This window comes from Limulus polyphemus, unplaced genomic scaffold, assembly GCF_000517525.1.
Source record: "Limulus polyphemus unplaced genomic scaffold, Limulus_polyphemus-2.1.2 Scaffold1472, whole genome shotgun sequence".
NCBI classification, from domain to species: Eukaryota; Metazoa; Arthropoda; class Merostomata; order Xiphosura; family Limulidae; genus Limulus; species Limulus polyphemus.
Window position 1 is genome coordinate 197997 of NW_013667082.1, and position 14966 is coordinate 212962.

Below are 14966 nucleotides of genomic sequence, written 5' to 3' on the forward strand. Positions count from 1 at the left end.
CCAATAACTATAACCTCCTTATCATCCACATCCTTCTCTGACCCTTTTGTTTTCCTTCCCTCCAACAGTTCCTCATCTGCACAAGCTAAAGACTGAAATCTGTTGCTTGATAGAATAGGCTCATTAAAATTAAATCCACTACTTTTAGTCGTAATAGTACTCTTTTTAACTTCCTGAAAGTTGTACTGACTGTTTGTAAAGCTTTAAAGTGTTTGTAAATTCTGTTCTGAATGGGTTGATCAGCTTGTTTTCTCTGTATTCTTTGTACCACAAAGTTTACATATTAAACTATTAATTAACACAGGATATATCCCTCAACCAAAGGTGAAGTAGTGTTTATGGGTGGTAGGACAAGGGACAAGAAATTGTGGTAATTGTTTCATGGAGGTGTTGCATATACCATTTGAACGTTTGGAATTTGCTGTATTCATATATGAAATCCATATGATGTTAATGTATTTTAGTTGGGAGTTATGAGCAGTCAAAGAGAGAGAGAGGGTTTCACAGTAGCCACTCCACCTTCACGGTAATAGTTAAATACACAAATTGTATTTTTTTTTTCATCCTAAAATCAACTTCTACAACCTTTCTTCATTGGATGTTTGAGGTTGGAGATCTTGTTTTTGATCTTCTGATCTGGTAAGAAGCTACTATTATTACTAATGTCCTTATCAGCATCAAACCAATTTTAGCAGTAAAAGAGAGACAGGGTTTCAGAGTGGCCACACCACCTTCCCAGTAATAGTTACATACACAAATTGTTTTATTTTCATCCTCATATCAACATATACAACCTTTCTTCATTGGATGTTTGAGGTTGGAGATCTTGTTTTTGATCTTCTGATCTGGTAGAAAGCACCTGCTATTACTACTGTTCTTGTCAGCATCAAACCTATCTTTTGAGTGCTTGATAGAGGAATTTGCCTCAGCAAGGGCTGTCATAAGGTTCATTGTGATTGCATCCACAGCAGTTACACAGGTTGCAAGTTGAACATCTCAGAATCTTGCACGTGTAGGTAATCGACAGAATAATGGTGATTAATGATGACATACCATAGAGTAGCAAAGGTCCAGTCATGGTCAGCGAGGCTTGGACATATCTGCTGAAGATCTATTGGGCTCTGGTCAAAAAACAGATGCAATGACGAATGGAAAAGAAGAAGGCTTATGTAGTGGACCTGTAGGTTACCCAAAAAGTACTGCCATTAATTGTGAAGCTTCCAATAATGATGTGGCCAGTCGTAACTTGGTCAGTTTTGTATAATTTAGAAACAGTATTTGGTAATCATCATATTTCATTGTATGCTATATCCTTTAATAAATTCTACAAAAATTGGATAAATTTCATATTATTTACACCTGATCCCTACTACCAAGGCTACTCTGGTTGAGGGATAGATCATGTGTACTCCATTTAATCATATGTCAAACTATGGTAGTTCTTTGGATCTACAGAGTTGCTAAAATATTAAGTACTCATTTTAAACTTCTGAATAGTTAATATCACCATTTATATTCAAAATTATAATTAAGTGAATTATTTGAATTTCACATTTGTGTATTATATTTAACAAACTTACAATATTGCAAAATCGCTATTATAAGGTCAACAATAATGTGAAAATTATTATTGTGCAACAATAATAATATTTTGAATATTCTTCTGACTAGCCCCCCAGTGGCTGAGTGGTAAGTTTGTAAGCTCACAAAGCTATAAAATCAGGTTTCGATACTCGTGATGGGCAGAGCATGGATAGTCCTTTGTGTAGCTTCATGATTGATATCAATCAAACTTTATTATAGCAATAATCTGAGCATGATTCTATTAATATCACAAGAAAGAACATCTTAACTTGTAAACTAACATGTCATATCCTGTCAGTCAGTTTTGTGAAAGCCAATTTGGGGAATATTGGATAAAATAAATTTTACAGAGTGGAAAGTTGTTTGCAGATGAAGTTATTGTTTTTCTCTGTTTGTTACAGGTTTTTCAATATCACATAGAATACAAGTAACAATTTAATTGGGTGGTTGGACTTATAGTATTATTATTAATTTTTATGTCAGTAAATATATTTCTGTCATGATAATATATGTGCAAATTGATGTTAAACACTTTTTTTAAACCTAAATTTAGTCACACTTTGGTAGTCCTTTGGATATATAGGCAGTTTTAACATGTTTGTAGTTTTAAAGTCAAATGAATAGAAAAAGGGAATAAGTATTTGAAAAACTAGATAAACATTTCTGTACTTTTTTGTCATTGTCTTAGTGTTAATGAAACTGGAATACAGTTGATGTATAAAATAAAGATTTCAGAGCTCAAACAGTTTAATTTGCACAAAACTGAATGCCTTGAGCATCCAATGTCCACATCTTTTTTCCATTCTTGTACCAATCCTTCAAACAGTGAATTTAGGCTTTTGGACCTTTCATTACAGAAACAACAGCAATGAAGATGACAGCAATTATTTTAGGTAGGTTGTGATTGAAATGAAAATTAAAGTGACAGAATTTAATGACAAATTTAATGTATTTATACCTTAGAATTTATGCATCAAACATAGAATGTACATTCAAATGGTGTTATATTTCTGTTCTTACCACACTTAAATAATTATTCATCTTTGTGTACCATTCATATGATACATTTTCTTACCATATTAAAGTGATAATACATCTGCGATCTTACCAATCTCAAATGATGATATATATATCTTCATACACATTAAAATGACGGAGTATCTCATTTTACAATTCCACTGATGATACATAAACGATAATACATATATATCTGTTTGTGACTTTCAGATGATGACATATCTACCTTCTTATCATGTTCAAATGATGAATGTGTTGTATCATGTTCAAATGATGATAAATTTGTTTTAACTACATCAAATAATATGTATTGTCTAACACATTAAAGTGACAATGCATCTCATTTTACCATTCAGTGATTATATATATGTTGTTTATCACACTAAATGTTGAAGTATGTCTCTTTTCATCACATTCAGATAATGATACATGTATGTTCTCACCTTGTTCCAATGATGTACATCTGTGTTGTTATCAGGTTCAAGTGATGATACAACAGTTTTTTTACCACATTCAAATCATGATATACCTGTGTTATTATCATGTCAAATGATGACACATCTATGTTCTTATCACATCAAAATATGATGCATTCATGTTTTTTACCCCATTCAATTGATGATACATATTTATTTTTAGCACATTATAGTTATATATATGTATAGTAGAACCTTGATTAATGGGCACCATGCCAGTAAGGGCAGACCGTTTAAGTCTTTCTTTTTACTACTATTTCTAACCAAAATACATCTTGCAAGAACGGGCACCACAATTTTCCTTATTAACTCTCTCAAAATGGGATTGACCAGTTTGACCTACCATGTGACCTCTTTGTACTTGTTTAAAGTCTTTATAGTTTTGATACTACTAACTTTTAATGTAATATATATATATATATATATATATATTCACAAAATTTGACAGATTTTCAGGAAGCATATGTTTTAGTGAAGTATTTTTAATAAAGTAAAAAAATATTTATCTGTGAATATATCGAGTATTTTTTTTACTAGTCCACGTGCAAAATGATTTTAATGTTAAGATTAGAATTAATTTTCTTCATCTCAATCACTTCTACGATGATTAACTTTGCATTTTCTAACCTTTCTCTGACTGAAACTCTCTTTCATTCAACTTTACTTTTGGCTCTCTTTTTTTTTATATCTCTCACTTAGGCATTCTAGAAATCTCCATAGCCTTGACATCAATAACGTACAAACACAATTTCCAATAATTGTCTCCTATTATGAAAAAAATACTAAACAATCATGAAATACTAACTCACAAAATAAATAAATTTAATACTACCTATACTAAACAATCTTTTATATATGATACTCTTGTTACTATCCATGGTCTCCCCCTGGTATTCACAGGTTTTAGAGGTGATTTTTTCTGGAGCCACCACTAATTTCCACTCCTGTTAGAACTCTGCTTTTCTGCTTTGTCCACTGGTGGTCGTCCTTTGCTACAGCATGTTCAGTTCCTCAGGTGCATTCTCAGGGGTTTTTTCATGTACTTTTACTCCTCCTCATCTGCTTCAAATGCCATGGGACTTACTCTGATCTTTTAATTTATCATTTCCAAAAAGATGGGAGGTTGTTGGCCAGATATCATTCTGTCCTACACGATCCAGTTTTGGTCTTTCCTCCATAGTGGATACTCTTGTTGATAGTAGATGTCCCAGTTTGGGGTGTCAGACATTCTTACACATCCAAATGTGTCTACCTACCTTTTGCTTTTTTTTGCATTCATCCATAATGATTAAACATTTGGCTTTCAATCTTTTCCCTTTGAGTTGACTCTGGCCTCATCTTTTTCATTGGGTTAAGTGAAGTTTTCGTGGAGTTTACATTTTTGAAGCTTATTGTCCCAGTACTCTATTGATATATGGCTTCTACCTGCCCTTTTAATTCTGGCTTTCTCTGTTAGAACCTCCTCCTTTGGGAGTCATCTTGTTTGGATGGCTGGTTTGGCTTTCTATTTCAGCCACAACCCTCATCCTGTAAAATGCTAAGCCCATCCAACTACCATCTGTGTTTTTGAGATAGGGTTTTCTGCAAGTCTGCTTTGGCAGTGTTTATATCTGTAGAATTATACACAAACTTTTCTCTATGTTAAAATAGACTTATAAAGTAGATAAATTAATACATAAAATTATACATGGACTTTTCTCTATTTTAAAATACTTGTACTTGCAAGCTTTTAGCCCTCTTACCAGAGCCTTCATTGGGCAACAGTGTACATTGTTGCCCGATGAAGGCTCTGGTAAGAGGGCCAAAAGCTCGCAAGTAAAAGTATTTTAACATAGAGAAAAGTTTGTGTATAATTTTATGTATTAATTTATCTACTCTATAATTCTTAAACAACATGTTTATTTATGTGTATTTTATCTTCCAGACTGTTCCAGGTTGTGATTTCTGTCTCTAGTTGCAGTAACCCATTGCACTGTCTCTCAATTTGGGATGTAATTTCAGATTATTGTACCTGTTGACACAGTCCAAGAACCTTTCCATTATTTCCCCCATGCAAACTCCTCCCTCTTCATTTCTTTTAGTGGAGTATGGGAGAACCCTTAATTTCTCATTCCCAAGATGCTGGAAATTGATATAGAAAGTACCTTATTGGACAGTGCAATCCCACTGGTATGAGACCAAGGGGATGCACCCCTCCTTTAGGAAGTAGGGCTGGAATGTTACCTGATATCATAGTTCAGGAAACACCATTCTTGGTTGCTCGGTCCTGTTGAATCGGTCTTGGGTTTGCCTCAGGACATAGATCTGGGATGCTTCTCCCTGCATCTGGTTATGGTGGTGAATATGGCGAGTATATCGTGTAAGTATGTTTCCTACATGGTATGACCTAATTTAGAGCCCCACTACACACTCATATACTTGTCTGTAAGATAATGGCTGGTTGAGCAATTGTACATTCCACCCACCTTAGCAACAATTTAGCATCATGGAAAAGATTCTTTTGACACTTTTTTTTTAGAAACAATCTTCAAAGATATTTAACGTCAGGTTAATTGGAACTTGATAGATTTCTCCAGATTAACTAAACTAAATTATTGTGTACATAATTATTATTTATCTCCCCTTTCTAACAACAGATATCATAATATTTTTGGGTGAAGAGTATTCCCTGCTTGAGAGGGATTCAGTGTTCCACTGAGTGCTGCCCCCACTAGGCTACCCCCACCTCGTCAATGTCACATTACATGGGCTTTTCCTTTTTTATGTAGTTTTCAGAAAGGGGCTTATCTTTGTTACTTCTTTCTCTGCACTGGGCCCTCCACCATCTTCAGTGTGGAGTTCTAGCTTTTTGTGGTGCTAAGAGATCAGTAGATTTTCTCAAGTTAACATTTTCCTTACCTGAAAATGTATTTCAGATAGATACTCAAGTGTCTCACCACTTGCAGTACATTTAGTTTGCCTTGTCAAGAGTGACTGTGCTCAAATGCTAGTGCTCATGGGGATTATTGTGTATGGAAGATGTATTACTCTATTATTGATGGAAAGCTGTAGGCTAATGATGATTACATTATAGGCTTGTGCAGTACACATTGACATATGTATAGATAGGAACTTTGTTCAAGGCTTGTGACGTGCACTAGAATTTACATGGCAGTGTGAATGATGTAATAGTTCTTTGTGGTACAGAGAGATATCTATATGCAATACATTTTGAAGTAAGAAAAATGTTAACATTCCTACGTCTGCTTGTTCATAGTTTGTTAATTGTAGAAGTAAAAGTATTGCTTGCTTTTAGTTTATTATAAATTTTGGGCTATATTTTCCTTAGTTCCTATGCTCGCTTGTCTATCCATCGGGATATGATAGGGGATTATGAGAGGACGAGCTGTTACAGACAAGCTATTCTAAGTAATTACAAGCTGTTTTACAAGAAAGTTGTAGCTGATGTTGGTGCTGGAACTGGTAAGTTGTCCCATTGATCAAGATAGAACTAAGTTTATGTTAATTACAGGAAAAATATATTGCAGTGAAATTAATAACTTGAAGTAAAAGTGTAGCTGTTTATATATTTTTTTAAATTGAGATTTAGAATTTTAATGTTGTACTTAGTTGTTCTTTATTTGTGGTCTAGGAAAATACAACTTGCTTGAACCCCAAAAATAATTACAACAAGAACTGCACCTGCTTGATGCGGTATGTAAAGTTAACTTCTATAATTCTATTGAGGAACACAACTAGCTTAATGTGATACCTTAAAATTAGCATATATAATTCTAATGAGGAATACAGCTGACTTAATGCTCTACTTTATAGTTAACATGTATAAGACTGCTGTGGTTCAAAGCCAATTTACTGTGACACCTTAAAATTAAGATCTATAAGACCATTGTGGATCAAAGCTGGTTTAAAGCAACACCATAAAGTTAACACGTATAAGAACACTATGGAGATCAAAGCAGACCTACTATAACAGCTTAAAATCAAAAGACCAGGGAAAAAGATTGCTAGCTGAATTCATGGGGATACTAAAACTAAATACTATAAATTTTATAAGGTGGAAAAGCAAAACATTACAAAAGTTTGTTTAGGTGAAATACATTTTAATAAAATGCTCTTGAACATCAAATCAAATATTACTATTAGCAGTCTCAGTTATTTTAAGCTTATACTTTGTCAAATAATTTAGGCATACATGCTGACAGCAGTTACCTTTTCAAAAATAAATAAAACTAATGAATAGTGGAATTGACTGTCACATGAAAATGCTTTCACGGTTCAAAGAGCAAGCATGATTGGCAATGAGGATTGTGAGTCAAGCACCCTAACCTCGAGGAAATTAGAATGGTATACCTCAAAAATAATGCCTTATTGAAACTACTACGAATTCCTGTATTTTCTTACACCTTAGGAAGTTTACTTAGATATAATAACTTACTAGCTTCTGTATTTTGTGACTAAAATATAATTGATGAAAAGGACAGGATTTCATTATTTTACTGGTTTATTGTCATTAACCCTATTGTTACAGGTAGCTAGTGGTCAGGGGGCATGTCCTCACATTTGTAGACTTAAATTAAAAATTTTATTGAACTACTATTTTGTGAATGTATGTCAATAAACTTGGTATCACATTATAGACTTAATTCAAATTTTAGTATTATACATTAGTTAATTTCTTAATTTGAAAGTAAATATAAAAATAATTGCTAAATATTGGTTTTTGTGTCACACTGGCAAGTCATCTTCTGGGTTTGGTCAGATTACATTTTATGACGTCCACGATACAATGTCTATAGTTTCATGTGAATTATAAACTCAAATTTCCGATATTAGTAAGCTAGAATATAAAATAAGAACCTCATACATTTTCTATTTGCTGAGATATCATAATATTTCTCGAATTCAATGTATTGCCTCTGCCCACCACTTCATTTAAGAAGACTTGTTTATCTATGCCTGCTTTGTTATACCTATAAGTTTATAACCAACTGAAAGCTCTGCATTTCCTTTGCATAATTCTGTTAGTCATTGTAAATTATTTACAAGAGAAAAGCTCTTATTTTGTTGGAGGGTTTGAAGTATAATGATAAATGCTATTTTCCAAACAGAAATTAGACTCCCTTTTTAGACCCAAATACAGTAATGTTAGAAAGCCTGGTAAATTACAATATATTTTTGTGGTATCTTATAGTTATTTATAATTTTTTGGTATTCAAAAATGCATATATAAAGTGTACAAAAAATGTTTTCTACATTGACATGTAAATTTGGACAAGGCTTATGATGAGGGTTAGCAAGTATGACTCACGAGTGCAAATGAGAACTTCAAAACATAGTAAGTAGTGGAGATAATTTTCTGAAAATTTTTTGTTTACTGTTTTTAGTTTTAAGAAAAGTAAATGAAATTTTTAATATTTATTTGTAAATGGTAATAATATATACACATGTGTAATATATGGTAACCCAAGCCTCACTGTACCGTACAAAATGTTGGAAACTATGCATTTATTGATTACTGTGAAGTATGGTAAAATAGGAAACAGGATGTTCCTAAGCAATTTCACACCTATATTACCATTGAATCCCGATTACAACTTTGTACAGGGCCATATCATAAATAGTTTCATCTAGAGCAGAGACTGTGCTTCTCTAGTCGGTGAGACCCTTTGGGTCCAATTGCTCTTGGGCCACCCATACAGTCTTTTATCACGTGGTTCTTTGCTTGCTGTCTGGGCTTAACTTTAGAAGAAGAGGTTCAGAAAGGTATCTGAATGCCCCAAATTGCCCATGTTTTCTTTCCCAAGTTCTTGGATGCAGCATAATATTTGACAGGGACCTTCACAGCATTGGTGAAAATCCAAGATGCACGAGAGAACTTTCCCTTGATCTTAGCACCATTCCTGCAAACCTTTCAGACTGGCATCAAATACATCTACCTCTTGGTTGTACACTCGTCTCTCTGTAGAGCAGAGGACCCCTTTTATTATCATCCCCCCCCCATGGACCCCGTGTTTTTGAAAGATTCTGCTTACCCAACAAACTGTTTTTATTAACTAATAATTAACTTGTTCTCCCACTTTTCACTATCAAATAAAAGACATATATAACTGAGTGTGCAATTAAAAAACATCAGTATTAAAAACTTACTTGTTTAATGAGATGGTATTACCTACGCAGATCCCAGGTTGTGAACCACTACTGTAGAGAATGGAAATATCCATGTGAGACAACAAGACAGCTTGCTAGAGTGTTCAAAAAAGTCTGACTGCTAAATCCTCTCGGAGTGAATACAGTACTCCACAATATAGGAGACTAAATTAAAATCTTTTCTCACACAGTCTTATTACTTATGTATGCAAGAACAAAGGACACCAAAATTTCCCCTTTTACTTTACTACTCAGTAATATTTTCTGTGCAAAAGAGCTTTCCTGCAGAGCAGTCAGTTAGGTTGCCTAAATCAAGATTTGGAGGATATCAGAATACGGAGTATAATGATCTCCCCAATCTATAACTGGGATTCTAGAGAAGAAAAACTTAACACTGATGGAAGGGCAAGTGTTTAATGGTGCTTGTGGAACTGATAAGAAGACTTTATTTAAAAGTTCCTATCATTTCAGTGTCAACTCTGTAAGATAAATTTAACCTTAAATTTGAAGTGAAAATAAGCCCCTAATAAATATTAAAATAATTTAAATGTTCCATTTAAACAAACCCAAGATTTAAGAGTATATTTACGGTTCAAATGTTAGCCAAACTATGCAATGGAAACTAAACATAATACAAATACTTAAACATCTCTCTGTTACTTTCTCAAGCTTAAGTGAACAATTCACTTCTGTAAATGAGAGTTAAAAGTAAAGTACAAAACATTATTCAACTTGCTCAAGAGATCAAAATAGCAAAAGGTTAACAATAGCTTTTAGTATGTTACACCATTGAAACTGCTACAGTAACTTAAACTCTGCAATTCTTAAAATCCTTATAATTCTATTCATACAGGGGCAAGCCTGGCTTTGAGTACAAAAATAAAATAAACAATGCCAAGTTTGCCCACAAAACACACATTTCTCAAAATCTGTGTCCATTGGGAGTTGAGCTCTTGACCCTTATTCGATTAGTTGTCAGAAAAGATAGCTTTCTATTTCTGGATGTCACTTGTTATATTCCCTGCAAGAATGTTGGCTAATTTCCAATTAGCAAACTTGACAATTCTGAATGCTGTCAAAACAGAGAATGTTAAAGTGTTACTTGAATGAATCTCAGGATCCAAGCTGGAAACTCTGAAAGACAATAATTTTGAAAGACATTACATCCTAACTAAATGCTGTACTGTACATAAGCTTGTTTAAGAGGAAGGTTCAAAGTTTGAATATTAGTTCATCATGCAGTTTGTTCTTCATATAAATATTTATAATGAGATTCAAGAGTTTCAATATCAGTCCAAATTCCCCTCAGACAGTTTGTTATTTGTATACTTTCTCAACATAAAATATTGGACATTTGTAATTACTAATGAATTTTTTTCCCCATAAAGAAAGTCTGTCTTTTGTGTTTCTTCACATCAATAAAATTACTTAGAAATATAAGACAGCTGACACTGATCCTGAGTTTATAAATAATTACATAAAAGATTTATATCTTGTACAACAATCATAAAAGAAGCAATAAAAATTGGTATATTTGTATTAATTACTAATTACAATTAAAAATCTGATTGACTATACTAGTAAAAATTTATAAGATGTAAGTGATCTACAATTATCCTGTGCTTTAACTAAAATTAAAATTTGTTTGTTTTAGTGCAAAACCACATAATGGGCTGTCTGTGCTTATTCCTCTGATTTTATCATTATAAGCCTAAATTTACAACTAACCCACTAGGGGAATAAATTAAACTCTTTTTGAAATTCTTGTTACTCACACATACAAAAACAAAGGAAGAAAAATTGGCAGTGTCTTTACTGTTGTTTTTCATCTTTATGCTAGTTGTGTTGTGAGCTAAATAACTATTTTGAAATGCTATTTTAACAAGTGCCATTTCTTAGTTACATCTGCAGTTGTTAATATTAGCACTAATAGTGCTGGATCCAAGTAATACATGTGGTTGTCAGGTAAGAGTGTACATCACTTGCCAATATATCATACAGTGTGACCATGCAGAATTTTTACATTGTTATCATTAAAAGTCTAATTATGTATCATTGTGTGAATTATACCTTTTATGCAGTCGCTATTGTTGATATAAATTCCTTGGTGGTAAGTAGAAAGATTGAGAAATTCAAAGTAAGATTTCCAACAGTCAAAGATCAGGCATGCAAGATCCTTTCTTTCAATTTTAGTAGGTAAATAGAGTGGGCAAGAGTCTGAGTATTTTAGAGTTACAAGTGTTATTCCTGTTTTTAAAGATAATATTAAGAGTTGCACTAAATAAAAGGCTAGTTAACCTTACTTCTGTAGTGGGAAAAGCTCTTGAGAGTTTAATAAAAGAAACTTTACAAAATCATTTAGCTCCTTAAATCCGTAATTTTTGGCATATTCTGCCAGAAGTATTTTCACGATTTCCTAATAATTATCACTATACCTTATAAAACTTCAATTTTCTTAATTTTTTTAATAATAACATGATTAGGAATAGTTTTTAGCCAAAGAGACATAAATGTTATTGGATGCTGTCCCCATCCAATGGGTAAATCAGAATTTTCAACTGGACATTAACGGAGTCTGCTCGGGTTTAAGGAGTTAATGGAATATGATATCATAAATGAAAGCAAACATGGATTCACTGAAGGAAACGTTTGTCTTACTGATCTGGTTTTTTTTAGATTTTTTCAGAAGATGTTGCCTGTTATCTGGATGATTGAAAGGCTGTGGAATTTATGTATTTAGATTTTGAAATAGCTTTTGTTAAGATGCCACATAAAGCTTAGATAAAGAAAACCATACCAGTAAGAGTTGGAGAAAGAACAGTTAAATGGACTGTAGGGTGGTTATGGCTATCCTTCTCCTCTTCATTTAAGGGACATAATGTATTTAGTTGCCTATTCCATATCTTCTCCTTCTCTCACTGTGCGGGAGGTTCCCTGTCTTGTAGGGACTTGGGTTTCCATAGAATCCCTTATCCCCTTGGGATGTGCTCATTTGCATTGGCTGCAATGGACTTTGCACTATCAGTGGAACCTCCACCATTCTCCTTTCTCATTCCTTGATTACAGATTTCATTTGGTGGCTCGACAAAACCAATACCACAAAGAGAGTTCCTCTTTGGCAGTACATTAAGCAGGAATAATTTTCTTATAATGGTTTGTGAATGTTTAATTACAAGCCATACAGACAACTCACTCTCTCTGTTTCCACACTCTCAACCTTTTTTTCTAGGACCATTATTTGTTGTAGTATGATGCTCCTGTCTATTTATACCTTCAAATTCCTTGTCTACTCGAGATATTTCTCTCATTACCTTCACAGGATGGCTGCAACAGCTCATCCATCTAGCCTATGCTTCACTGGATGCAGATTCATGGTGACTCTTTCACATAACCTCTCATCAAATCCTACACCTTACACTCTCTCTGGCTGCTCACTTTCATCATCCATTAATAGAGATCATGCAAACTGGCATTTGGACAACCCTGCATACTTTTATCACACATTATCTTTATCATCTGGCCATTTCTTATTTGTCATCTCCATTGCATACACCTTACTGGCTTTGACTGGGTAAGCTGTTTTTTGTTTCTCTCTTACCTTTGCAGGGGCCCTATTCTATGTAACAGGATCCCACTAGGTAGCACATGGTGTCTGCTAGGGTACACTTATATATAAATCTGAACTATGCAGCCATTCAGGTCTGATAGAGCTCACTGTTGAGATGTGGTGTTCCACAAGACCACTAATGGTTTCCTTGCAGTATATTATTTGCTAAACAAAGCTTTATCCAGACCGTACCTACTCATTGACTATCATGAGTAAAGCAGTGTCTAGATAGTTGCCCATCCTTCTAGTCCTAGTTGAATAAACTGGGACTGGCCTGCTTTTAAAAATAGAGTTTTGTTGTCACCCATTGCACTATTTTAAGGTGTTATGCTCCTCCAGGCTCCCCAATGTGCTTTCATCCCTCCTTTCTTCTAGTGGAGCACGAGAGTCCTTGCCACTTACCAGCTCATAGTTGCTGAGGTGGTGGACCATGAAGGCATCCTCCTGAGTGTGCACAATTTCAGTCAATAGAGAGTAATGCAGTGATGTTCTGTTGGTGTAGATGGTGTAGACTCTTCTCTTACTGAGGAATAGATTAAATATTCCTGATGCTGCCTGTTTTTGGACTGGAGATGACCCACCAAGTACAGTTCACCCCTCCGGCTAGTTTTCTCCCACCTTACCATTGCATGGATGTCAGTTTCTGGTTGGTTTGGCATTGGATAGGTGCAGGACCTGTGAACATAAGTCCTCACTCGTGTGGTTGGTAGGAGCCTTCCTTCTATGGACTGGACGAAAAATACCCAATGTTACCTGGTTTTGGACTGGTGTTGGATATGTGGAGGGACAGCACACATGAGCATTTCCTAGGTTGGCAGAACAGAGGTTACTTTTCCCTTCTGGTTCCTGGGATTGAGGTTAAAATTGTTGGGGCCTTCCTCCTACCACAGACTGAATGAAAAATACCTGATGCCACCTGGTGGAGTTGACCCACCATGTAGAGTTTGATGCACCATACCTACACTACACACTTTGCATGTACATGTTCCATACTCAGATTCTGGACTGCACTTGTTTTCTGCCAGACTTAGCAACACATATTTTTTATGGGTTAAAAGTATACCCTGATACAGAAGGGATACAATCTCCCATTGGAGTGCCCCTATACATTTCCAAGGCTAGTGACAAGCAAAAAATTGCAGGTATAGAGGGCAGCACAAAATCAGGAAAAGCTAATGTGTGAACAGAGACCAGTATCTATTGCAAATATATGTTCAGTGTTGGAAAATGTTAACTTTCACAATATATTTGTTACTTCAGATTTGAACCCAACACCAATTATACCAGATGAGTGCTCTACCAACTCAGGTAAAGGGCTAACCCACAAGCACTTTTTAGTAAGTCAGTTTTTAACAACTCAAACTACTAATGGTACATCCTAGGAGTGACAGTCAAATTTCTCCTAATCATCAGAGAAAAGTAGCCAAAGAATTAGCATTGGGTACTATTGATTAGGTGATTTCCCTCTAGTCTAGTCTGTCAGTTCAAAATTAAAGACAGCTAGTGCTGATAGCTCTTGCGTAGCTTTCCGGAATGTCCAAAAGCAAACAAAGAAATTAATATCAATTATGAATTACAAATAAACACATTTAATAAATTACATAGTTCATAGTTGACAACATTCATGATACCATTTACAACTATACAGTTTTTTGTTTTTTTTCAGGCATACTTAGTGTTTTTTGTGCTCAAGCTGGTGCAAAAAAAGGTAAGCTCTTTCATATTATTAAATATTATTATAAATGTTAGTAGGCTTGGTTAATTAATAATCTAAGTATTTATCTATTGTAGTTACTTGCACTCAAACTCTATAAATTGAGTGCAATATGATTTTCATTTTGAATATATAAATACTTTTCTTCATCTTATAGTTTTCATATTTCATATGCATAGTTTCTAGAACACCCTAAGTGAGTATCAAAGTTTAAAGGTAAATGTTTGTTTTATTTTTCATTTTCTCTACCATATCACTAGCTCTATCTATTATCATTAACATACAATGCAATGAAATAAATAAAATTAGGAAATCGAAAAAAAAATACATAACTTAATTTTTTGGAGAGTATCTTTAAAGATCCTTCTTTTGGTTATATTTTTAATTTCATGTTTTTTTTTCCTTTTCACATATAGTTAAT

The 14966-nt window shown here is 34.0% G+C and overlaps 1 protein-coding gene across 1 annotated transcript in view; it reads left to right on the top strand.

Annotated features, from left to right (window-relative positions):
- LOC106463738 (protein arginine N-methyltransferase 6-like) overlaps nucleotides 1–14966 on the top strand; it is a 46149-nt gene that overhangs the window by 7920 nt on the left and 23263 nt on the right. The window contains exons 3-5 of the mRNA XM_022391314.1: nucleotides 2442–2477; nucleotides 6406–6539; nucleotides 14498–14539. Coding sequence (XP_022247022.1) covers nucleotides 2442–2477; nucleotides 6406–6539; nucleotides 14498–14539 — 212 coding nt within the window. The remainder of the gene's footprint in view (nucleotides 1–2441; nucleotides 2478–6405; nucleotides 6540–14497; nucleotides 14540–14966) is intronic.